The following is a 27,509-nucleotide window of genomic DNA, read 5'->3' on the forward strand; positions in this document are numbered from 1 at the left end:
GGTTAGTTTTGCAAATATTTATGAAGGCAGGGGCTAATGGGTAAATATTAGGACTTCACTTGAAGAGATTTTGGAGGCATGGGGGCTATTTGGTAAATTTCGTACTTAGTGTGTAATGGATTTTAAGGCTGAGGGTTGAAATGGTAAATTATGGATTTGTGTGAAAGAAAAGATGAGAATGGGGGACCATTTGTGTCATTATGGGCCAAAGATTAATGGAGCCGGGTATATAGCCTTTCATTCCCGTTCATACCCTAACCCTAAGTCCTTAAGCACCAGCCGCCATCTCCATCCTCTTTCTTGGTCGCCACCTCCGTCTCGATGGCCTTCAGCGCCGACATCACCACCAATAACTGCTTGCTGCGTCGTTGTCGTCGCTACGATCATTCCGACGAGAAAGCGAAGTCACCACCGACTGTCACTGCTTGCGAATGTCCGCCCCAGCCGTGCCCGTCACCATCACAGCTCGAGTGGTTGTGTTCTGTGGTGCTCCGGTTGTCGCCATCTCCATTTCTGCGGCTGTTTTCCTTCCGGTGAAATTAAGAGGACACCGTGAACATCGCCTGCCACCATCCTTCTTCTCCTATTTCCGTTAGTTGTTGTTGCTGCTATTGGGTTTCGTTGTGGCTATCCACCACCTCCGGTAGTCATGGTTGTGGCCTTTTGGGCTGTTGCTGCCATCATTACACGCCACCAGGTGGGTGGCCGATCTTATCTCGCAAGCGGAGGAGTGTTTGTGTGCGTGTGTTTCACGTGTAAAGGGGCTGTGAGATCGTTCCTTGGCCGGAGATTCGAGGAAAACCCCGTTGCCGCCATGCACCACCGTAGGTGGGTGTGTTTTAGTGGCTGTGTGCTTGTCATTGGGTGTGTGTGTGTGTGCTATTAGTGAGTGTGTATGTGTTTATTAGTGTGTTTGTGTGTGTTGGTTAATTGGGGTTTAGCATTGTAATTGTAACAAAAGAGGAATAATGAAAAGAAGAACCCAAACCACCACCATAGGGTGGTGGTTGCTGCCTCCTGCCGCCACCAGCCGCCGTGTCAAGTGGCGGTGTGTTTTGATTGCGTTTGGACCCCGTTCAGTGGATGTTTGGACAATATGGAATCAAGGAAAACCCTAATGGGCCCAAAGAAGCCCTAGTGGGCCCAATGAAACCCTAATGGGCCTGTAAGACCCAATGTGACCTAAAAGCCCAACCAATGAACTAATTGGCTAGTATTTGATTGGGAAAACCCTAATTAAGGATTGGGAAACCCTAAGAGCATAAAACCCTAATTTGGGGAATTAACTGGGACACGCGGGAATTATTTAATAACTTGAGATATTAAATAATAATCGTTGGAAAATTAATCTAAGGCAATAATGGACTTAATGGATTAAGTCCTTATTGGATTAAGTCATTATTGGATTAAGTCCTTAATGGGTTAAGTGAGAAACACTTAACCCTAGTTTTCATTTTATGTGAAACCCTAATTTCACTTAGGCCTTGAGTTGGGCCTCCCTATAGGGTTTTGGTGGTTAGACTATTGATGGACCATCCAAGAACAAGTTAATGGACCAAAGTAATTAGATGGGCTTTAGGATAAGGCCCATGTGAGGACTTGAGCCCAATTTGGAAGATTGGGTCATATGTTGGGCCTTGGCCCATTACTTGACCTTTGGGCTTTTGGAGTGTGATTTGGACTTTGAGTTTGGAACCCAATTATTGATTGGGTATTGTTTGATGTTGACGGTTTGGGAATCTGTCAATCAGCAGCTGGAGCGATCCTGCGGGACTTCAGTAGTGCCAGGTGAGTTCTCCTCACTATCTCAACAGGGTCTAAGGCACAAATGCCGACCCTTTATGGATTGTATTCGGATTATTGCGTGTTATGTTTACTGATTTATATCCTGGTAGTTAGGATGGTGATATGCTATGCTTTAGTGACCGGTTAGGTCTGTATCCCGGTTATTGGGATGTTGCTATGATTGGTGATTTGTTAGATCGGTTTGACGGTTATATATATATATATATATATATATATATATATATATATATATATATATATATATATACATGCTAGTGTTATATGATGTCTATGTGCACATGATTGTCCTGGTTATAGGATGATGCTATGTTAGTGACCGGTTAGGTCTGTATCCCGATTATTGGGATGTTGATGTGCATATGATTGTCTTGGTTATAGGATGATGCTATGTTAGTGACCGGTTAGGTCTGTATCCCGGTTATTGGGATGTTGCTATGATTGGTGATCTGTTAGATCGGTTTGACTGTTATATGAAATGAGCTAGTGTATGATATTTATGTGCACATGTTTGTTTGATTGAGGGTTGGGTTGAGGCGGTCCTGCTTTGTGCTGTAGGCCAACATACCCGTCGAGCGGTCCGGATAGGCTGTAGGCCCTACGTGGCGGTCCAAACGTGTCGAAGGCTCGAAGAGCAGTCCAGATAGATTGAAGGCCTGTGAGGCGGTACAGTCAGGCTGATGACTCATTATGCATACTGTTCTGTATTAGTTATATGATATGGTTATGTTTGTATGACGTTGGTATTTTGGGGAAACTCACTAAGCTTCGGGCTTACAGTTGTTGATTTTATTTCAGGTATTTCTGATGACCGCGGGAAGGCGAAGGCGTGATCGTGCACCTCCTTATATTTTCATGATTGATTATGGGGATACTCTGATGTCTAAACTATTTTGAAAACAAATTGTAATGACTTAACGGTTTTAAATGTTTTAAAAAGTTTTAAATTGACTTGAATTTTTGGGGTGTTACACGGACCTTCTCGCATGACTCCGGAAAATCTTGCATAGTGCTGCTCCGGCAACGCCTACACCTGCTTCGGAAGCCTCGATCCAGACCTGCTAGCGACTTCGTATCCGCAGAGATGCTCCGGAATTGTGAACCTGACTCCGGAACCTTGAAGAGAGCCTCCAGAACTTCCCTCAGCCCTTCGGACCCTCGCAGAAACCAGCTCCCACTTCGGATGTTCATCATCTTCGGACTTTTTCACCATTTTAAGGCATTTTGACGCCGAAAATCACACCAAACTCGTATTTTTCATGTCCTAAACCCCTGAAACTCCTATTTTATGCCAAAATTAAATATTTTAAATATATTAATATTAAATAAAAACTCAATATTTTAAGCGGATCCTAAGAAGATAAAGGGGTTTAACCTTGTGATGTGATGCTCAATCCTCCATTTTCCTATGCAAATCCCAGTTAAACACACATTACCTTTAGAAAATAAGCCCTACCCACCAGTTTTCCATGCAAATGTCAAGTCATTCCTTATCCTTCCCCTTTAGATACGTGAATCTTTTTTCCTCCCCCATCCCACTTCCCACCTTCTTGTCAGTAAACTCCCAGGAATTCTCTCAAACTCCTTCAAGACTTAAGTTTCATTCCTTTAAGGAAATTTTCCAGAATCTTCGGTAAGTGTTCATCCTCCTTGAATAGTGATTTTTCCTCACCATTCCTAAGACTTCACTATACTTACACATAAATTATTTTTTTAGAATCATTCTGAAGTCCCAAGAACCTTTCAAGTGTTGGGAAACTTGGAAGCTCCTCATCATCTCTTCAAATCTCCCACGAACTAAACCAAGGTGAGCTTCATACCCCACCTTTTTCCTTAGTTTTTATTGATTTTGAGGGAGAGTACAAGTCACCTCTTGTTCTAAATTCTTGAATGATTGCATGTGTATGTGTGTTTAATATGTGTGTTGAAATATTATCATTTTTATGTATATAACTCTCTGAACGCAAGATCTCACATAACCCATGAAAATAAATAATATTTTAATCATTACATGAGTAATACAATTTACAAAAGGAACCTCCCAAGTTTTTGGGGGTGTTTAACATGCATCCTTGTATCCATGCTCTTCATAATTAGAGATAAAAGTTGTTGAAATAGTCCTTGAAAAGTTGACACTAGTCTAGAACTTCGAAATTTGAACTTGGTGTTCCACAAATGATTATTTGCAAACTGCTAAGGGGTTATTTATAAAAATTGGATATAAGAAATTTCACCTAGAATATATGCAAATAGATCCTTTATGACAGAAAATTTTGTATGTCATAATTTCACAGGAGTCATAAGTTTTACACAAATCATAACTTGAAATTTTCCCGGCAAATGGGGTCTCACTCAGTATTATATAGAGAGGAGAGTCATTTTAGCCGACTCTGCTAATATTGAATCTATTTGATAAACACTTAGAGCAGATCATTTTCAATAAATGAAACGAAACGGAATATCTAGTCAACAAGTACAACTAGTATTAATTATTTGGTAAATAATGAATTTCAACGCTTTGCGTGAAACTATTAGTATTCTAGTCAGACGAAATCTTCACAATACATATATTATATACAATATTGTACACCTTAAGTCCTGTAAGAGTTATAACTAGAGTCTCCTGGAAGGAGAGCGGGAATTTGTGTATAGATCTATACGGGGTTGACACCCCGCACCTTCGTTGTTCGCTACAGCTAGACCGGTCAGTCTAGGGTGACATATGTCGTGAACAAAACCGATGCCTGAAGAACGTCATAACAGACACTCCGTCATATTAGTATGGTTATAACGACTCACTAGAATATATCAAAAAATGTAATTATACAGATTTCATCTTCGGTTAAAAATCAACTATTCTGACTACCTTAATGAGACTTTTTCGCACCCGTGTTATGTTATTACCAAAATTACTATTTTATACATCAGAATATATAGGATTTTCTGGAGAAACGATTCGTACGATTTTGGAAAACAAAGAATTAAGACACACATGCAACTATACTCGATTTGAAACAAGAATTACAACCATTTGATAAGAAAATATTGGATTTTCTGGATTTTTAAACTATCATCAAAGTTTTTATTCTCAAATGATTATGAACTCACCAATATATTTTATGTTGACACTTTTCAAACGACTTGTATTCTCAGGAAATCAATAAACAGGTTATGGATTACAGACTCAAACTTATTTTGCTGTATTTTGGGAAATTTGCTTATTGATGTTTCTTTTGCGTACACTTGAAAACATAAAACATGATGTAAAACAATGTAAGCTTGTTATATTTATGTATGTTGTTTGGATTTGCTATGTTTCATTTATATGTAATTGTTATGATACTACACAATAAAGTCACCCGCCTCCGGACGTTTCTGCCGTTCTGGTCTGGGGGCATGACAGAGTTTCCTCACGATGATTTGTTTGATGAATCAGAGGATTCTGATATGTTCGTTGAGAGTGAAAATTCCGACGATGAGAGTGACGCTGGGGAGAATGATGAAGACGATCAAGGCGATGACGAGGACGACGAGGGCGATGACGAACACGATGATTCCAAGTGACGTATTTTGGTTTATATAAAATTAGGATATTAATTATTTTTCTATTTATTTAAATATTAGGTTTAATGTAATTTTTATTTTAATTAATGAAATGCTTTTTATTTTTAATTAAATTTTATGTTTAGTATTAATTTAAAAATATAAATCATAAATTTTTTTTTATTTTGTTTAATAAAAAAAAAAAGTGAGGGAAGGGCTTCCCACCCATTCCTTGGGTTTTAAGTGAGGGAAAGGAGGGTATGACCCACAAAAAGTGAGGGAAGCTTCCCTCTCATACCCTCCAGTCTAATAAAACCCGTATTGGGGTTTTAAAGCACATTGATTTCCGCACGACTCTAATCGATAAAATTCACACACACACACACACACACACACATATATATATATATATATATATATATATATATATATATATATATATATATATATATATATATATATATATAAGTTCAAATAAAAACAATAGATAATATGAAAACGTAAAAACATTATGTTTATATTATTATTCTGCAATGAATGATGTATATATGTATTGTTGAAGTAATTCTAATATTAATATTAACGTTTAATTATTCATATATTCATTAGCATGTTATTATTCTATTATAAATTTATGCATGTGTTTTCATATAGTAAATTCAAATTTCAGTTTTAACATTTGAGTATTCATTTATTTATTACTGAATAATGACATAAAAATAATGTCAGTTTTTATTTGAACTATCGACACACACACACACACACACACACACATATATATATATATATATATATATATATATATATATATATATATATATATATATAACTTATAATGTAGTTATTATTTTAAGTCCTAATTAATAGATTTAATTTTTTCAACTTTTGACGTTTTAGGATTTTCAATTTTTTTTACAACTTTTTAATTAACATTTTTCATTGTTTTTGAAGTTTTTTACTTAGATGATTGCACGTTTTTTTTAGATATATAACTCTTTAAAACCGAATAAATGAATAAAGTATAATTTTTTAGAATCATATAAGATCATCTGTTTGTAAAATAAACATATAACTCTTTAAAACCGAATAAACTAATAAACACAAACGAATAACATAAAAGAAAAAAAAATGTCAAAAAAGTTATTAAATAATTGTAGTGGATGATTGATAATTACATATGTTTTTAGCTTAATGTGTGTATTAGATCAAAATGTAAAAAAAAACAATGTTATATAATGTTAAGAGTACATAAAAAAATGTTAAATGAAATATATTTGATCACAACGTCAAAAACTTAAAAGTTTTATAAATCGGAAAAATAAATACATAAATAAAAACAATAATATAATTTTGATGGGATTGAAGTGGTGAATGGGATTTATTTAATTTTTTTGGGTTTTTTTTTTTCAAAAAACCCATAAAAGAAACATGGAATGGTTATAAAAATTAGACAAAATTGCAAAAATGGTCCCTGTGGTATGCAAATTTTTGGGGTTTTAGTCCAAACAGTGATTTTTTTGGACTGATGGTCCTTTTAAGGTAGTTTGCTTGTGATTTTGGTCCTTCGCTAAATTGAAAAGACTAAAATACCCTTCTGATATATTTTATATGTTTATTTCTATTTAATTTAAAGTTTTATTAATAAAAAATATGGGACCCACCTCTCTCTCTCTCTCTCTCCAAACACACACAACCCCTAAAATACCGTTGGATTCATGCTTTGCCTTCTCCATTGCTATGCCGTCGATCATTGGAACCAAAATGATATTTCTTCACCTGCTTCCCCTTCTTTTTGTATTCGGTCTTAAGAACCTCACCACCACTAACATCCCTCCACAACCTCCACCGTCGCACCGTCCTGATGTAGGTGGGGAACTCATCAACTCTGTAACAGGAAAAACAACGGAGCACCATCCTCCTACGTATTTCTCCTTTGACGTGGCTCATCCATCTACAAGAACAGGAGATGTTTCTGAAGTAGCTTCTTTTCCAATCTAAATGGTGGAACCCGATAATAACTCCATTGATATTGAATCTGTACAGGATTGTGACTGGATGAACAAGAAATTAGATACAAGACCTACATCACATAAAAAGAAAAAACCTCTGTGAAAACCTAGAAGATGAAAACTCAGAATGATCAAGAAATCTGAAACCGATTCCAAACTCAACTTTTTAAACGGGATGATTTGGAGACAATCTACACACATATAATGGAAAACCAACATGTTAAGAACTTAGGAAATCTGATTTCAATTGAAAATTTCCACCGGAGCAATTGTGCCTTTGCTCCACGTACCGCCGGCCACGGTGGCGTGTGGCAATTGTTCTTGGTCGTTTTGGCTTGAATTCGACAAAAAAACGGGAAGGATAACTTGTGGATCTCAAATTAAAGTAGATGGATCAATGAGGGATCTTGTTGGAGGTTGAAAACAGTCGTGAAATAGGGGAAACTTCCGGTGGGTTTTTCACGAGATTCACTCAGCGATTAGGGGTGTCGACGAGTTGTTTTCGACCGATAGTGGGTGCAGCTAGAAATGATGCTCTCCAGGGGGTATTTAGGTTTGTCTGTTGTTGAGAAAGAAGGAAGAAGTAGGACTGGAACGGAGGCTAACAACCTCCGGTTGCTGCTTTGTTTTTTAAGGGGAGGGGGGGAGAGAGAGAGGTGGGACCTTTTTTATTTTTTTTTAATTGTTAAAATAAATAAATAAATATTAAATTTTAAGAATAATAAAAGAAAAATGAAAAATAAATGCCCCAAGGGTATTATAGTCATTTCAATTTTCAGAGGGACCATTTTCACATACAAACCACTCCAAAAGGACTACGAAACCAAAAAAGTCACTGTTTGGACTAAAACCCCAAAAATTTACATACCACAGGGACCATTTTTGCAATTTTGTCTAAAAATTAAGGCATACCTTAGATTTAATAAAATAGGTCATAATTTATTTAATATTTATCGAAACCTATCTCATCCCACATCATAGACCAAAACAAAAAGATTATAATAGTTTAATGTTATAAAAATAAACTGCGAAGGTTATAGGGAAACTTGAAAAACAACAAAACTCATACCACATCGTCAGGGCCGGCCCGATACATGGGCGAGATGGGCCGAGGCCCAAATCTGATGTCAGGGCCGGCCCAATACATGGGCGAGATGGGCCGAGGCCCAGGGCATCATTTAGTCATGTGTCAACGATGTATATAGCAGTTTGGTCCAAAAGATTTAGCCCAACTTTTGATTTCTGTTCTCCGACGCTTGGCTAGAGGGCAAGGTAAAAAGCGTGCAATCAAATCGACGATGGAGATGTAATCGACATTTTTGATTAGCTGATTCTCGATCGACGCCTAGAAAAATGAACTTTATTGAAGAACGAGGAGTCGACTTCTTCTCTAAATCTAATTTCTACTTTTTGATTTCTCTTTCTCCTATATATCTATATCTAATTAGTGATTTGGCGATATTTATGAGTTGGGGTTTGAACAAACTTTGTCGTTCTTTGTATTTCTTATTTTTTTGATTCCTAATTATAAATTTTCCTATTTTATCACTATTTTTGTTGGAATTTGATCGTTGAAGTTGTATACTTGGCGTTTGTCGGTTCAAACTTCAAAGCCATCACCTAAAGAGGTAATTATCGGTTCTATTCTTCAATTTATGATTCCCAATTTGTTCGGCATATATCAATTTTGTTTGAAATATGCATCTTTGATATCATATTTGTTTGTTTGATTATAGTAGTTTGGTTCAGGATGTTTAATTTTTAATTTATTAGGGTTTGATTCAGCAGTAAGACTGTAAGAGTTGGAATATGTGCTTAATTTTTTTAGTTCAAAATTAGGAGTTGCTATAGGCATGATTTTTGTGGTATGCTTCAGGCATAAGTTCTATGGTTTTATGTATGAATTTCAAGAGTTTCAATCTGAATTTTTATGGTTTGTTTATGTTATTAAGGAGGTATACTTTTCTATTGAATTTTGAACTTTTGATTATTTTTGGATATTTTGAGGCATCAACTAGGGGCAGTAGTTTACAATTTTCCATTGTTATTTGTTGCTACCAGGCATAGTTTTTTTTAATTGATCTATATTTATGATTCTATGATTCATTTTCCATATCACTTTACATATTGAAACTGAAAAAACACAAACTTTGGTAAAAAAAAATTTTAGTTTTGAAACAACATGGGTAAATTAGGAAAGATATTGATAACATTGTATGATCTCAACGACTCAATAGCATTGAATTTAGTTTGTTTTTTTTCTAGTTTAGAGATAGCAGGGGTATATTAGGAAAGATTCTTATTTTAGATTTCTGCCTTGTATTTTTAGTGTATTTTAGTTTTCCTGAGATTGAAAAAACTCATTTGTTTTTTTAATCTTATATCATCAATATCTTTACTCACTTTTATTTATTTTTTTACAGTTAAAAGTGCATTAAAATGGTGGAATCTTTTCATTAAATTTTAGTTAGTAGGATCTGAGTGAAATACCTGAGATTACATATAATGAGCTGGCTGTGGCAAGAGAAGGAATAAAAATTGAAAAGAGAAGACAATTTACAATCCAATTTCTTTGGAAGAGAGCAAGTGCATGAAACAAGGAAATGTGACAAATGGCTTTCGAAGCATCGTGTAATGTTCTAAGAAAAGGCATTATCACCTTTGAAGAAGAAAATTTTGCTTGAAAACTAATTATATGTTGTTGAATACGTTTTTTTATGATATATATATATATATATATATATATATATATATGTTTTTTTTGTAGTTATATCTATGTATGTGTGTTTTTATATTGCATTTGTTTTGTATAAACATAGGGGCATTATTTTATTACTTTGCCTTGGGCATTAAAAATCAATGGACTAGCCCTGCACATCGTTTACCGCATGAAATTGTTGTTGCAAATGAACTCTTTAAAAGTGAAAGAAACTCGATTGTGTATAGTAATTAATTTTTTACAAAAATCTGGTAGTGCGGATCAAGTACGTCAGTTTTAAGGCGTTCAACCAATTAGGAGCCACCAATCCCCCCCCCCCCCCCCTCTCACTATGTCCGTAGTGAGCTTACCTTGGCGAGTCCCCTAGCGATTGCTAGGGGCGGTGTTCCTTGTCTGTAACAAGCACTTGGTGAGTCCACTCCTTCTAGCCAGATAAAGTTATCTCACTTTAATTTGTAATTAAATAGGAGCCTCGTGGATCGCAATGAATAACCCCTTTGAACAACGAAAACGATATCATGACTGATAACCACCCATTTGAAAAGAGCAGAACATAACTATCACTTTTTATCTATAACATCTCGATTTCCAAGCATTTTACATTTTGACCCTTGGTGTGAGAATTATTTGCAAAACTAGTCCTAATGGCAATTTTGTAATTATTAGGGATTTCCTGCGTACGCTGTGCGTACCCATAGCATATGTTGGGCGTACGTGGTCTGGACTCAAAACCCTAATATTTAAGGTTTGTACACTATTTAAACACCTTTATAGCCTCATTAAACTTTCCTTCATTAGCCTCAAACCCCATTTCGACCCCCTTTGCAAACCCTAATCCATTTGAGAGCAATCTTAACCTTGAGTATGCATTTTAGTGTTCTTGAAGGAGGAAGAAGGAAGAGGAAACCATCCTAAAAGAGTGGAGCACTTTGGATCCAGAATCACATAACCATTTGACACCTTTTGAAGGTAAAAAAAAGCTCTGAACTTGATGAAGCTATGCTTAGATCTTGTTTAGCCATAGATTTGTGTTCATTTTGGTCCCATAAGCTTGGTATTCTGAGTATGAGTTACTCTAATTCATATAAGCTATCCTTTCAGGCGTTTTGGAGTGTTTAGAAGTATAAAAATGTAATTTTGGTCCTTAGTTTCCTTCCATGCATGAATTAGGTTGTCGTAATAAGATAAGAAGTTACGGTTTTGGTGTTAAACACTTAATATCCATGCAAGACCATAAAGCTGGAAACTTTATGGTTAAGGACATCATTTGGAGGCTCTGCATTTGGACGAAAGGACTTAATGAATTAAACACTTAAAAAGGGAATTGAATTTGGCCGAGTACGACACTGGGTTTACTCCTATGGGAGCCTGACTTAGTTCTTAAGTACGCTAAGCGTACATGCTTTATCTGCTGGATATTTTGATTTAAAGAACAAGTTGATAAATGAATTTGGAGACAAATTCAAAAAAATAGTCAGTGATCCCAATGAAGCCATAACTCGTAATTCTTAATTCAAAATTTCTTAATTTCAACTTATAAGCCTCTTTACGCACATCTCTACCAATAGAATTTCTCCACCTCTACCTCCACCAACAGCAGTAGAAGCTTCCCTATTTGTGGAGAGATTGAATTTCCAAGAACACCCATTCCATCAACATTAAAATCATCGTCCATGGATCTAATTTTGTTAATAGTTCCACCTAAGATAACAAGATATGCAAATCCAGAAGCTTCCACTTTTAATAGTATTCGTTTCTGCGTTGATCAAGGAAAACACAAATGTACATTAGATTGTTGCCTGCACCTCGAAGTCCATAGCTGTTAAATGCATATTCTTTAAACATAATTGTGACTCTTTCAACCTTCATCAAGAGAAGCCTAGTCCGCCATTCTTGCAATTCCCTATTTTAACATTTTGAAAACCATTTTATTATCTTATGAATGTAATAACCGAACATAACTAAGACCAAACTCCCCAAATAAAAAAATAACATAATGTTTTCGTAATTAAACAAAGACGACAGAGGTTCACTGACCTTTGATTTCTTGGTGGCAGATGCTTGCAAAAACAGTCTCTTAGATCGCCGCGTTCTGCTCTTAGGATAGGAAGAAAACCTAACTGGTTTTTATAGCGTACAACCCCTAACCTGCTATATGGATTCTCTTTCTGGGCTTTTATGTAATGAACCAACTTCTAGAAGCCCAAAAAATCATATCATGTTTTAGGGGTGTTGATCGGGTAATTTTTTGGGTTTCAGGTAATTCAGGTTTTTCATGTTGAAAAAATTACCCGTTACCCGACCCAAATTAATTTCGGGTAATTCGGGTTTGGGTAATTCGAGTATCGGGTCGTGTTTGGGTAATTCAGGTATTACCCGAAATATATATATATATATATATATATATATATATATATATATATATATAATTTCACCTAAAAATAAATTTAATGAAATAAATACGTCGTGCTTTATTAGTCTTGTTTATATAAACAAACGAGACATAAACGAAGTTACTAAAGCTTTGAACATTGAGATTTTTAGTTAATAATACCTGAGATATCAAGTAATTTTTTAACAACTTAATCTAATCTAATAAGTTGTTAAAAAAACAAATACTTAAAGATCTTAATTTAAAAGTTTAAAATGTTTATGATAATTGTAGCCATAAGTTTTGTCATGTTCTGAAGTTTCGTCAAGATAATGAGTTATTTAGTTGCAATAATTTATAAAACAGTTAAGTTTTAAAGAACATATGCTATATATAAACAATTACTTTTAATATTTTTAGTGTCATATTGTCATAATAAAAGAGATTCATGTTTTACAATAATGATAGTTAGTTTAAGCGTGATCAAATACCTGCTACAAAGTAAAAGCTCTACGAAAAAAAAAATTAAAATAATTCGGGTATACCCGAAACTCAATAAACGTACCCTTTACCCGACCTGAAAAAAATCGGGTTAACCGATTACCCGAAAAAATTTTACCCGATAGCCGAAAAAATCCGACGGATGATTTGGGTATCGGGTATTTTCGACAGGGCTACTTCAATTTTACTTCAAAATTTTGACGTAAGAATAACAATAACTACAATTATGAACGTTCAAAAAATTTTAACTAAATATATAGATGGGTAATGCAATAAAAACAATTATTTGAACAACTTTTTTTAGTTTTGAGCCATAATTCCTTGTGTTCTAAAAGTCATTATTTTTAATATTTTCTTTTAAATATTGGTTTTTCCAAGTTGTCAACATATTACCAAAGTCATCTTTTGGTGATAATACATGTTGGTGATTTGTTGTCATCAATATTATTTAAGTGTAATGTGATTACTTTGTTGACCAAACGTGATCTTTATAAACATTAAACAAGTAAGGAATGTGTGGAGTACACACTTGTTTAAGTTTGATCAAGTTTCAAAGTACACTGTCATTTAGGGGCGAAGCCCCTAAACGAACGGGGGTCCGGGGGCAGCGCCCCTGGGAGCGGGGTCCAAGGGGCGGCAGACCCTGGCGGGTCCAAGGGGCAGAGCCCTTCGCTGGGGTCGAGCTGCCAGGTCAGGGCGGAAATTTTTATATAGGGTATGTTGCTATATAAAAAAATGCATCAGAAAATCGTATTTTCAGAGAATTGACCATTCTTTGACCCTTATCCAAACTTCCGTTTTATGTCAGTTTTTACAGTTTATGACAGTTTGAAACTGTCATATGACAGTTTTCAGACAAAGATCATAAATTCAGTTTTGGTCTCATTTTCTGGTACAAACGAAATTATCATCAAAGCATTCTAAATTCTTGTCTCTCTGAGTCTTATCCGATTAAAGAATATTGGGAGTACCACCCAAATGCTTTAATCTGAAAGTGTTTTACACAATTCTCAGAATTCCAAGCCTTACTATACCCCAATTTCTAACAATACATTATTATTGACCGGGGATGTAATTTGTCACACCATCATCTTCAAAAAGAAAAAAAAAATTAATAATACAATATCAATTTGCCATTTAACATAAATAATTATAACATCCAAACGAATGATTGTTGGTTTTGACTTCGTTCCTTAACATAAACATTTAAGATATTAAAATTTCTAGTATCATCAAGTAAGCAACACTTTGTTCAAAGCTTCCAAATACTCAAGTAGTCACATATTTTGAAAGCTTTTAACAACATGTTTGCATGAGGTTTTGGCTACAAGAAATGACTATATGAACAATTGAAGAGAATAAACCTAGGAAACATTTGAAACTTAAAGCATATAAAACAATTTTACAAGTAAAAAATCTACAGCCGCAACTTTATTTGTCCATAATATTCCTTTTTAGTTAGAACTTACGACGAAGCCGCATAGAGTTGAAAAAAAATTCTCTTATAACTTTCTTGATTTGCATAATCTATAAGAAAAAAAAATGACAAGCAAAATCAAACCAATTTGAATACATACATATAGAAACCATCTGACAAAACAAGATCAACTAAGATGCAAAATCGTACAAGAAATACATTACTTTGATGGTAAAGGGAAAAAATGTAGATAACACAAGATTAATTCTTCACTCTTCGTTTAATAAATAAGACAATGCAACACCAGTGGCAAATCAACATTTAAATTAGTTTGCGTCCATCTTATTTAATCAAGCGACTAAATAAAGATGTAGAAATTCAATTTCTATTATCGGGATGGGCTGTCAATAGTGCAATCTAAGTCGAGTATAAACTAGTAAATGACTCAAAACTGTTTACGACGAGTTCTCATATCTATTCTAATAAATAAAAATCTTTTTGTCACATGTCACACTTTTATTGATTTGTACATATGTCATTTTGAGGTTTTTTCAATTAATTTTTTTCTATGTGGCATTTTGTGGTTTTTTCTATTTTATTAAATTTCATATAATATTTAAATATAATAATTACAATAAATGTAATAATAAATGCATATCAATATCATTAATTGATATTTGTTCTAGTTTCAAATTTACAAATTAAAGCTTTGTTAGTTTCGTATATTTATTTATCTAAATTATTAGTTTAAATTTAAAAAAGACTACTCTCTCTGTCCCAAAATTATTGTCCACGTTTGACTTTTTAAGTCTCTTTTGTTCAACTTTGACCTTAAATAATTTACTTTTTGTTATATATTTTTTTATGCAAGATATATATAAATAGATTGTTTTTTAAATGTATTTTCATTGTTATAAGTTTCATAAAAAATTATATAACACAAATAAAGTTATTTATGGTCAAAGTTAACATGGAAAGACTTCAAAAGTCAAACGTGGATAAAAAGTTATATTCCAATCCCCCAAAAAGCAATGCAAAATGTGATAAAAAGGATAATAAGCACCAAATCTCAAATACAAATACAAATACAAATAAACATTGTCATGGGGCAATCAGATAAGACATGAAATATCATCCAATGTCAGCTCAATTATGTAAACTTTTCCATAACATAGCAATAGATCATCATATCTTTTAAAGATTCCCACCTCTTAATGCAAGAACTAGATGAAGAACAGATCCTCCTTCAATGTTGTAATCCTTTGCTGTTTTGTCATCTGCAAGCTGTTTTCCAGCATAAATCAGCCTGCATTTATTCAACAATCAAGTTAGAATTAAAGAACCCCTAATATTATTGTTATCAAGGTATTTTTTGTTGAAGAACCCTAATATCACCTTTGCTGAACTGGAGGGATTCCTTCTTTCTCTTCAACTCGTTCCTTGATTCTATCAATTGTATCAGTTGGCTCAATGTCGATTTCAATTTCTTTTCCTGTAAGAGTTTTGACCTTGATCATGGTTCCTCCTCTCAATCTTAGAACAAGATGAAGTGTTGACTCTTTCTGGATGTTGTAATCAGCGAGTGTTCTTCCATCTTCTAATTGCTTTCCAGCAAAAATCAACCTCTGTTGATCTGGAGGGATCCCTTCTTTGTCCTTCAAAATGCAATTACCAATTAATCCACGAGAAAATCAACGCACATCGATAGTAAAGAGAAAGAAGAACCACAGTCCAACATAACAAACAGATTCAGAGCATCAATTTCAATACAAATATACGATCAAAATCTACTACAGAATTCACAAACATACTCTCACAAACTAAACACGCACAGAAACAAGTAAGCTTGATTAGGAAGTGAAGTGAATACAACAACAAATTAACCTAAAAGCGAAATTTACTATAAATATGTTATAAATAGTCATGAAATAGCAAAATCGAAATCGATGATTGGAAGAGGAGAAGATACAAAATCGAAATCAGAGGTAAGAATTGAGGAGAAATAAGAACCTGGATCTTGGCTTTGACATTGTCGATGGTGTCGCTGCTTTCGACCTCGAGAGTGATGGTTTTTCCGGTTAGGGTTTTGACGAATATCTGCATCTTTGTGTTTCTGTTGGGTGTTGGATTTGATGAAGGAAGGGATTTGAGCGTTTTATTAATAAGCACATACGCGAACCTAAAAGCTGCGTTTAAAGAACGCGGATACCGTTGACCTTTTGCTTATTCTAGAGTATCGTTTTGACTAAATTAATACAAAACAATTTCATATTTTATCAAATATTTTATCGTTATAACAGGTAGAAATCATGGATAAGAAAAATATATATTGATAATTAAAAATGATAATGAAAAAAAAATTTAATTTTTTTATTAAATTAATAAGATATATGTATTGTTTAGACTTTTATATTGATTATTTAAATTTTCATTAAAATTATGATTTTATTATTTTAATGAATATTGATTATTTAAATTATTAAATGTCTACACAAAAATAGGCATAAACGTCCATTTTCTTATCTTTAGGGTTGATTTGAGTGTCTTCATAGATGGTTAAAGAATTTGTATATAATAATTGCAAACAAAACATACATCACGTTTGGATCTATAACCATTTTGGATCTATAACCATCCAACTGTATATTTGGTAAATTGGATAAGCCTACAACTCCATAAACATCATACGCCTAAAGCTCTTTCCATTCCTTATTAAGCATTTTAGTTCACATGTGAAGCAGTCAAATAAAATTATAATATTTATTCTATCAACAATGAAATCATTCAACAAAAGTTTCCTAATAGGATCTGAATATATGATTCACATTTAAAGTATATTGTTATAATTAACAGCAAGGAGGAGAACATGTAAATTTTCGAATTTGCCCTCCTTTTGATAAGTTTATTGACAGATGTCAAAGAGTTAGATAAGATGATAGTTTGTATTGTTTTTACCACCCAATGCAAGTATAAATATAATCTGATTTTTTACGCACTACTTTTGTTTATAAAAATTTACTACATTTTATTTAGTTAATTAATGAACAAAAATGCTTAATAATTAATATGGAATGGAAAGAGCTTTAGCGTATGGTGTTTATGGAGTTGTAGGCTTATCCAATTTACCAAATATCCAGTTGTATGGTTATAGATCCAAACATGATGTATGTTTTGTTTGCAATTATCCATTTATCAATTGAGCACAAGAAGTCTGACAAAGTGATGAACGTGAACATGCTAGTGGCTTCATCATTTGGGCAATTAATAACAATGAAAGTACCATTTTTTTTAAATTACAGTAGTATAACGACTACTTAACAAAAATGTGGAAAAATGTGGAAAATGATTTAAAAAATAAATTATAGTTGTTTATATTTGTCTTGGTTATTTAAGAATGACTAAAATCACAAAACAAAACTACACCTACCTATGATTCAAAATCAAACAATAAAATGGTTAAATGAGCAAATCAAATAAAGAAATTTCCAAATAAAAAAGAAACATAAGAACCATATGGAGATTCGTGGGTGAATAAAAAAGAAAATTACATTAAATTTCTAATATCAAATTTCTATGCATTCCGGTGTAATATATAGGCATACTTGATGCTTCATTATTTTATTTAGAAAACTGATAATCAAAAAGGTATTTAGCATCGGTACGTAGTGAAAACTCATGTGATTTAATTATATAGAAATAACACAAACCATAACCAATTTTGTTAATCATTTTATGAATAACTCAAAATACATCAAAATGAAACTATTAAATGAAAGCATTCCATAGGGACCAACTTTTACATTCAACCCAATATTTTTTTACCGTCAGGTAAGTTAGGACCGTGGTAATGGTTTATAATTCAGATAAAATACGTAAAGAACATCAAGTTCCTCTTGCAAAATTAGTGATTGCAAAATTAATTACTGAAATGAATCAACAATTTCTTAAATCGGTAAGCAGTTTTCTTCCATTTCAAACTTCACCCAAACATAATTCTCACTAGCTCTTTTTAATGAATTTAAGCCTCTCCTACTCTAGGTTAAAAATTCTTGTGATGAATAATGATAATATGTATAATCATCATAATAATGATAATATGTATAGCAATGAAATGGTCTCTTACCTCTATAGACTTAACAACTTGTTAGTAGCTTCTTTGTTCACCATAAACTCATAAGAGAAAATCATAAATGTCGGTTGAGTGTATTAGTCTATTCAGAGAGATTTAAAAAAGGCACCATCAACAAAATCCTTGATTTTTTTTTTTGTTAATATATCGGCTTTAATGTTGAAGTTTGATGTTATACGATCTGAAACGAAAAAATGGAATCAATTGCCTCCTATTTTCACGGGATTGCATTCAAGGTGTTGTTAATATATGCATATCTACGTAATTGTAAAAAATAAGAGGAGGGTATTATAGGAATTTAACTTTGGAAAATAGTGTGTGGAGGAGATGACAGGTGGCATAATATGGATTCTTCTATTAGGGTAGATTTTTAATCATATTTTAAATAAAAATATTTATCTAACCATTCTCATTCAATATTTAAAATAGTTTCTCTAGACACTCAATATAAAAACATATGTCCAATTGTATGATTATCTTTATTTATATCAAAATATAATAACAAAATTATATAAATCACACACATTCTTAATTTTCAAATTCGTGACATAAGGACTAGACCCTCAACATATTGGATAAGGGATAGCTTATTAACAACTCTTTATATCGTTAGGTCACATACTTTATGGTAATACAATAGAAAGGAAGTAAAAAAATACATTTTTCGTGCACATAATGCTAATGGACAAAAGCATTGAATGCGACATTGGATATATCTCTTTATAGAGAACCTTTTAATTAGCATAACACAAGAAAACGATGGCAAAGATGATTCTCTATATAATATGTGTGACCAATTCACAAATTCTCTACTTATAAAAACAAGCTTAGAGAATAAGCTAAATGTATAATAGGGAAAAAGGAGAAAAACATTGAATGTCTTGTGTAAATCCTGCTTGATGCATTGATATGTTACAACTTACAATTACATCCTTCGTTTATTATGTTATATATTTAGCATGTTACGAATGCTTTAAACATTCAACTAACAAAAATCAAACTATATTCTCAAACAAACAAACATACTAGACACTCAACATTAAAACTTCAAACCAAAATAACAATCATACACATGTTTTGTCAAATTGGCATAATAAAAGGAAGAACACTAATAACAAAACGTTAATCCAAAAAATAACTTCCTTCCACTTCCTTCTCTCAACCATTGTTACGCCTATTTTGCTTAGATGATTTAATTTACATCTATGGTTTACATTTTTTAGACATATTCCTTCTATGCAAGCTTAAAATCAAGCATATCCTTTATATCTAACCGAATTGAAGGCCCCATTGATGAACATATATGTGCACTTTTCCAGTATACACCTTTTGCTCCAGTTGGCTTGTTTGTTTCCACTGATTTCTGTCAAAATTAACATAAACAAATAAATCATGTCAAAATATATTCATCTCAACATAAGTTAGCTTTTTTTTCAGAAGGGTAAGAATGTAAATATACCACTGCAGCAAGCAAGTTTATAGTAAGATCTTCTTCTGAAAAACTCGCCTTCCCAAATGGCAAATGAACAATTCCTGTTTTGTCTGCTCTGAATTCCACTTTCCCCTTCTTAAATTCCTCTATTGTCTGTAAACCATCATATTGTAAACTTAATAAGAAAATTACAAATTTGGTCCCTGTGTTTATCAAAAATTGAGTTTTAACTTTTAACCCCCTAAACTTTCAATTTTGCATAGATGGTCCTTATGAGCATGTTTCGTTGTGGGTTTGGTCCCTCCTTTTAACCTCAGTTAAAATTCAACTGTTAGTGGCTTCATGTGCCCTTCACACGAGGGTAAATTTGTCTTTTTTACCAATAATAACAACATACTTTGTTTTTTAGTCAAAATAGAAATGTATGTACATTTCACTACCAATATGGGCATTCCACTTTATTTGTTAAATATTGCAATTATGAATAAATAAATTCTCTGAACAAGAGTAAAATGACCATTTTACCCTTCTTATCTTACCTGAGGTATAGTGGTTGTAACAGTTCCTGCCTTAGGGTTAGGCATAAGTCCACGAGGTCCCAAAATCTTTCCAAGACTAGCAACCTGATGGGAATGAGAATTATTTTTAATTTTTTTAAAGGGTAATACTTATTTAAATAATATTATAAAATAAAAAAACCTTAGGCATCATATCTGGAGTTGCAATCAACTTGTCAAATTCCATGAATCCTCCTTTAATTTGTTCTATCAAGTCTTCTCCTCCAACTATATCTGCTCCTGCATTTTTTGCTTCATCTATCTTTTCACCTGTGGATTTAAATTTTAAAAACTCAGAAATAAATCCATAAATGATATTATAATAAAACCACGATTAGTGAAAACTGTTTCTTTAAAAAGTTAGAAAATGAGAGATAGAAAAAACCTTGAGTGAGAACAGCAACCCTAACAACTTGCCCTGTGCCCTTGGGCAAATTCACCTACAATACAAGATTTCAAACATCAAAGACTCTTTTTGGAAGAATATATTAAACTTAATTACTTAAAATCAAATTAAAACATATATTTTAATTTAACTCACTGTTGCTCTGAGTTGTTGATCATTATATTTTGGGTCAATGTTAAGACGAAAATGTGCTTCTACACTTTCAGTAAACTTTGTGCTTGACATTTGCTTCACCAATGATACTGCAGTTTTGAGATCATACTCTTTCTTTACTTCCCTCAGCTTTTGAATTTCCAAGAATCTCTTTGACCTAGTCTGATGAATCAAAATTTCACAAAAAGCATTTGTAAAATATGAGAAAGACTAGTAAATAATCTTGAATATTGTTGGTTGTTTACTATAGGAAGTATGAATTAACAATTCAGTGTACATGATGGAAAAGAACCCTCGAGATTACAGTTTTGGAGCTAATACTATTTGGGGTTTGTTGTACCATGAAAACTCGATTGGAAGTTGACATTTGAGTTTGTAATGTGCACTGAGTTGTTTTGAACTTTGAAATTGTGTAACACTATCAACATACATTCGAATATATACAAGAACTAGAAGAACAGAGACGTTTGGGAGATGGAATTATGACAGAAACTGATGTCGAATTTCATTGGTTTTTTTTTTGGGAGATGATGGGATTCAATAATCCGAAAACCTTTTACGAAATCAACCTAAATTAACCCATAATTTACAAAGTGAAGTAGAATTGAATCGAGCATAAACATACCCTGTCACTCTTAAGAGGCAAAGCAGCTTTTCCTTTCTTAGGTTTAGAAGGGGAAGGAGGAGGAGCAGTAGCGACACTGCCACCTTCAACATCCTCATCAACTTCACCCAAATCAGCTTCAGCAGCAACCGCAGAAACCAAAAAAGGAGAATTCTTGGAAGAGGTAAAACTGCCGAAACTGGACTTCAAATTCGTGGGTCTAATGCATTCTGATTGCGAGTGTAGAACCAGAGTCTTGGTTTTGGGGTTTGGTTTGAAACTGAAGGAAGAGATGAGGGATGATTTTGGTTCTTGAGGAAGGTGTATCGATGATAGAGTGAGAGTAGCCGAAGTGGAAGCAGAGGAGGAGGCCATCTTCTGGTTTTCCTTCGCCTTATGTTTTGTGTGTTCTATCCGTAAGCCGTATATACGATGAAGATGATGATAAGGCACTTTGGGTTCGTTTTCACTTTTAACCTTCAATTAATACACATTTACACCAATGATCCCTATTGTTTATCAAAATTGGCATGGTGTGGACAACTATCAAAAACATCTACTTCTTTGGTCCTTATGGTTTATAAACAATGTCCATCTAGTCCTTTTTCTTAACTTTATTTGATTTTAGACGTTTTTCCAACCCACATGCCCCTCACATGAGGGTATTTTTGTCCTTCTAGTATACCCTCGCTAATCTAATCATATTGATGCATGGTATATTTGAAAATTGTCCTTATTTCTTCACATCTCACCCCAAAGAAATTAATCCTCTTTTTTAACGGTATTATCGTTTTTTAGAGAAAATTTAATCAACAACTGTAACATAGCGTAATTGTACAAAAACGGTGCTAACATAGTGGTTTGCTTGACCAACACATGTGAGGGAAGACATAAGGAAGGTGTAAGATAAGTGCATTGTGTGAAAACTTTAACAGTTGTATAATTTGTACATGGTTATTCATCTTAAAACACTTGCTTCTTGTGTTTGAGGAGGTATACCAAACTACTCCACACTACAAGTTGGTCGGTCGATGTTTTTATCCTTTAAATAGCACTTATTATTACAAAACGTCCAATTTTGCTTATGAATAGCTGTAATTTTGGTGTTTATTTAATTGTTTGTATAGTATTGAGAATCGACTAACAAACAACGGAAATGCAAGAGAATAACAACAAAAAGATGATGTTGGACGTGCTTTATTGTTTTGGTGATATCTCATACATTGTAGATCCGATTAACATGATTCAAGTTGTTGTGGAAAGAGATCAAAATTAAATACAACTTTCAATTTTTATGCTTCCGCTAATTTGATTGTTATCAAGGTGATAACCAGACTGAAAGTCGTAGTTATGCTTATAAATAAACTTCGAAAATACTAAAGAGTTTTGAAATCAAAGATGGTTTTGGGAAACGAGAAATCAATGAAGATTAAATCCACACACTGCCCCATATTTATCCCACATTTACACGTAATGTAGCGCCCGCAGATTCGGGATAGATATTTAAGATTTAATAGATAATCTTAGCTAAAGATGTAATGACTATCTCGGTGATATAAGGAGCGCTTAAATCCGACTTCATAAGAAGAAGTTATGTAACGACCCAAAAATCCATACCAACAATTTCTTTTAAAATTTAATAAACAAACCACAAGTGTCAACCATTCATACAAAACATATCACGTCAAAGTATCAAGTCTAAAAACATTATTTTATTTTATTAGAGTAAAACATCCCAGGCTGAGTAAATAATTGTGTGTGCCATGCGATCACCCCAAGCTCTTCCCTCCACTACCAGAAGTACCTGAAACCAAAACTGAAAACCGTAAGCACAAGGCTTAGTGAGTTCCCCCAAACTACTACATACCATACAATAACACATAAAGAAAATATTGGGCCTTGCCCACTGCATCGCACCGAAGTCTGCAATAACTTGGGCCTTACCCACTACATCAGACAGAAGTCCGGAATAAATTGGGCCTCGCCCACTGCATCGGACCGAAGTTCAGAATAACTTGGGCCTCGCCCATTGCATCAGACCGAAGTCCGTAATAAGCTGAACATAACATAAACATGAACATAAACATATAACATAATCACATATACTGCATCGGGCTAACCCCGGTATACTACCAATATATAAACGGGTCGGCATTGGTGCCTTAGACCTGTTCCTACTGGAGGAAAACTCACCTTGTACAGCTGAAACTTTGTTGATATCCCTCACGCTGCTATCTGCAAATACCCGAACTGCTGCTCCCTCGGCTCCCCGAGCTACCAAGATCAAAATAATCACTTAGCCCAATTCAATAGTCCTTCTCAGGGTAAAATGTTGATATTTGCATATTTAGCTCATATTAAGTATAGATTTTTTTATCATTTATTAGCTAATTCATTGCATATTATGGACAAAAGATACTTAAAAGTGTTTGAATTATGTTTTCAGTCCAAAAGTGAAGCTCGGAAGAAAAAGGAAGCAGGAGAAGCGATTGGGAGCTCCGGAATTGAACAAAGAAGATAAACACCAAAAACAACACCTACTCGGCGAGTAGGGTCGACTACTCGGCGAGTCCGATCGAAGATTCGAGAAGATAACAACTCCGAGACTTATCGTATACGGGAATTAAGATACGGACTCGGTGAGTCGGCAATGGACTCGACAAGTCGGTTTGCATCTATAAAGATAACTTCTCAGATCGACATTATAAATTCTGGAACCCTTCTAGAGAGATTAGCTGCGATTGAAGAACCAGAAGAACCCTAGAGAACGAAGATACAACCTAGAATCCAATTCCAAAGGAGATTTGAGGCAAATTCTCATCATTCTACTTAATCTTTTGTTTTCCATTATGGCTAGACAATTAGAATTCGTTTTGTTGCTATTAATTACCTCAATCATGAGCTAAAACTCTTAAACTTCTGTTTGGGGATACAAAATTGAGACTATGGTTTGATTATTGGTAGGATTAATTCAATGTTGGTAATTTTTGTTAGTTTTAACTTGCTAAAGAACCTTGTGTGTGAATGATAATTAATTTTCTGTTAATAGGAAGGTAATTAAATAGTATAAACATCTTTTGATTATCAACCTCATATTTTAATGTGACCACTTTATCATATGTCTAGGATTAATGAACATGAAACTATAATTAATAAGAAAATTAGGTAAATTCATGTGTGAGCTTGTGTGATGACCATCAACAAGAAGTTAACTAAAGGACCAAATTAGTTAACTATTGCAAGTCTAAATTAACCCAAATAATTAATCTAGTGAATTTAATTAAATTAGACAATTGATCACTGTTTGAGTTAGTTTGTTCACTAAGGGTTAGTATAGCGAATGCGAAGCTAATCACTTGAGTCGGTAGCCAATAGAAGAGTTAATCCATTGCACTATTACCATAATATCAACCATAGGATCAATTGAGTTGAACTAAACAGAAGTCCTTCCCATTATTGAATCTAGTTAATTCTTTGCTTTTCTAGCTTTTAGTTTAAGTGATAGTTAGTAAGTTTTCTAGTCTTGTAAAACTAGAGAAAACCCCTACTTATTAATTAATTTAGATAAAATTAGTCTTTAGTTTTAATTTACCGTTCCTGTGTTCGATACCCTACTTATTTAGCTATACCACAATTGATAGGTCCACTGCCTTCGTGTGTTCATTTTATAATATAAAAGTAGGTTTAAAACTAAGTGAGTTTACACACATCAAGTTTTTGGCGTCGTTGTTGGGGAACGGTTCTAAATTAACACTAAATTCTAGTTTAATCGATCCTTTGTGTGGGATTTATCTTACACAAATTTAATTCTTAGGTAATTTAGTAATTAGTATAAGTTTTAATAAAAAATCCGTTTTTAAAAGTAATTAGAAAATTTTTCTGTTTTTTCCTTCAACTCGTCGAGTGCTCGTGCCGACTCGGCGAGTTCATTGCTGTTCACAGTTTTAATTTTTATTTATTTTTTGTTCTTTTTACGCGTTTTTTGTTTTGTTTACAGTTGTTTCATGACCCGAGGATCTGATACACCTCTGGTCCCTCCTCTCGAAGACCCGGAATCCGCATTACGAAGGAGCAAAGGAAAAGCCGTTGGAGAATCCGCTTCTTCAAAGAATTCGCCACTAAAGAACCTCAAGTCCGTTTTCAGCAAGAAGAGGAGCAGCAAATCAGGAGCATCCAGTGCCTCTTTGACAATCGAAGACCCAATTAAAGAAGACACCGAGTACGAGACCGAGGAAGAAGAAGAACCTACATATGAGCACGAATCCGATTTTGAAGACGATTTAGCTATCACTATGGCTAATATCGATGAAGTCCCCATGGGGGAATGGAAGAAGAGGATGCACGATGACACTGGCCCGGGACTTGCGCAACCCGCAATTCCCGCTACCGCTACTTTCGAGCTAAAGGGTCATATCCTCGCCAAACTCAAGGAGATTCCCTTCTATGGAAAAGACCACGAAGACGCCTACAAGCACTTGGATGAAGTAAATGATGTGGATGACTACTTCAATGTACCAAATGTGCCACGCGAGACCCAGCTACTTCGCATGCTTCCAGTCACATTCAAGGGTGCTGCAAAGGATTGGCTCAAGTCACTTCCTCCCGGGTCAGTCACCACATGGGCTAAGATGAAAGAAGAGTTCATAGACCACTTTTGCCCGCCTTCCAAAATAGCTAAGTTGAAGAAAGCCATTGCCAACTTCGAGCAACAACCCAGAGAGTCTCTTTATGAGGCTTGGGAAAGGTACAAAGGTCTTCTTAGAAATTGCCCACACCATGACCTCAATAGCCAACAAGAGGTCTCCATCTTCTATGATGGAGTCAATGTCACCACACGACAATTGCTCGACTCGCAAGGCCCACTCACAAAGAAGGCACCCCCGGTAATCAAGGAGTTAATTGAAGAATTCTCTAAGCATTCTAGAGAATAACACAATCCAAGAAATGAAGTAAGTCGGGGGGTAGTGAACTCGGTCAATGATGGCATGGCGGCGATGATGGCTAAGCTCAATAGTTTAGATAGAAGAATGACAAAAATGGGTCAAACAATCCATGTTATTCGAGTTGGATGCGAGAACTGTAGAGGGCCTCATCTCACGAAGGATTGTGACTTGGATGAAAATGGAAACAAGAAAGCTCAAGTGTTCTACTCAAGCGGCGATCGATACGACGAGAATTAGCAGAAACCGAAGAAGGAATGGATCCCATACGAAGAATACGAGAAGGCTAAGGAGGAGAAATACAAGCAGAAGGAGAAGGGATTTTATCAAAAAGAAGAACCGGTTATGGAAAAGAAAGCCGATTTAGAAGATATGTTCACTAGATTTATAGCCGCGTCCGAGAAAAGACATAATGATCATGATGATGCAATACAAGAGACCAGAAATATGCTAAGGAATCAACAAGCATCTATTCTCAATATTGAGAAACAGCTAGGACAACTTGCACATCAAGGGAACGAGAGAAGACCGGGTCAAATTCCAAGTAACACCGAGAATAATCCGAGAATGGAGAATGTGAACGCTGTGACTTCCAGCTATGAAGAAATTTTCACACCTGCACAGAAGATCTCCAAGGTGAATACAGAAAAGGCAGCAGAGTCGGCTCCAGCAAAACCCGACTAGACTCGCCGAGTCCCTCTAATGGACTCGACGAGTCCATGCACTGATGACAAAACTGTTATTCCCTCAAAGCCCTACAATCCCCCTTTGCCATTCCCAATCAGATCCATGCCTGGTGAAAAGGTTAGAGCATATAAAGCTTTCATGGAGCATGTTCGATCCCTTCAAGTTAACATTCCATTTGTGGAAACAATGCTTCAAACACCCAAGTACTTTAACTTGCTAAAGGGTCTCTTTCTGCTAG

At 34.4% G+C, this 27,509-nt stretch overlaps 2 protein-coding genes, 1 long non-coding RNA gene and 1 other non-coding gene across 5 annotated transcripts; 1 reads left to right on the forward strand and 3 right to left on the reverse strand.

Moving 5' to 3' along the window:
• Nucleotides 1-272: 272 nt before the first annotated feature.
• On the forward strand, nucleotides 273-5,421 carry LOC145086919 (uncharacterized). 2 transcript variants are annotated; one of them, XR_013700671.1, is made up of 4 exons: nucleotides 273-2,469; nucleotides 2,602-3,436; nucleotides 3,521-3,610; nucleotides 4,957-5,421. It is a non-coding gene; the product is annotated as an uncharacterized LOC145086919 (long non-coding RNA). The 2 variants fall into 2 exon arrangements; XR_013700672.1 differs by having other exon boundaries at nucleotides 273-1,788.
• Nucleotides 5,422-15,402: 9,981 nt separating this feature from the next.
• LOC145086920 (ubiquitin-NEDD8-like protein RUB2) lies at nucleotides 15,403-16,533 on the reverse strand. The gene is made up of 3 exons (XM_079024771.1): nucleotides 16,374-16,533; nucleotides 15,759-16,018; nucleotides 15,403-15,669 (listed from the first exon to the last, which is right to left on the reverse strand). Exons 1-3 carry the CDS (start codon nucleotides 16,464-16,466, stop codon nucleotides 15,558-15,560), a joined length of 465 nt encoding a protein of 154 aa, XP_078880897.1. The 5' UTR covers nucleotides 16,467-16,533; the 3' UTR covers nucleotides 15,403-15,557.
• Nucleotides 16,534-19,497: 2,964 nt separating this feature from the next.
• On the reverse strand, nucleotides 19,498-22,062 carry EMB3126 (Ribosomal protein L1p/L10e family). Its single transcript, XM_079024772.1, has 7 exons — nucleotides 21,666-22,062; nucleotides 21,023-21,202; nucleotides 20,867-20,921; nucleotides 20,624-20,751; nucleotides 20,464-20,547; nucleotides 19,952-20,077; nucleotides 19,498-19,855 (listed from the first exon to the last, which is right to left on the reverse strand). The coding sequence occupies exons 1-7, from the start codon at nucleotides 22,017-22,019 to the stop codon at nucleotides 19,727-19,729; spliced, it is 1,056 nt and encodes a 351-aa protein (XP_078880898.1). The 5' UTR covers nucleotides 22,020-22,062; the 3' UTR covers nucleotides 19,498-19,726.
• A 4,258-nt stretch (nucleotides 22,063-26,320) lies between these two features.
• Nucleotides 26,321-26,427, reverse strand: LOC145090929 (small nucleolar RNA R71). The gene has a single exon (XR_013701850.1). It is a non-coding gene; the product is annotated as a small nucleolar RNA R71 (small nucleolar RNA).
• Nucleotides 26,428-27,509: the final 1,082 nt, after the last annotated feature.

This window comes from Lactuca serriola, chromosome 2 (genome assembly GCF_051521515.1).
Source record: "Lactuca serriola cultivar US96UC23 chromosome 2, Lser_US96UC23_V15, whole genome shotgun sequence".
Classification (NCBI taxonomy): domain Eukaryota; kingdom Viridiplantae; phylum Streptophyta; class Magnoliopsida; order Asterales; family Asteraceae; genus Lactuca; species Lactuca serriola.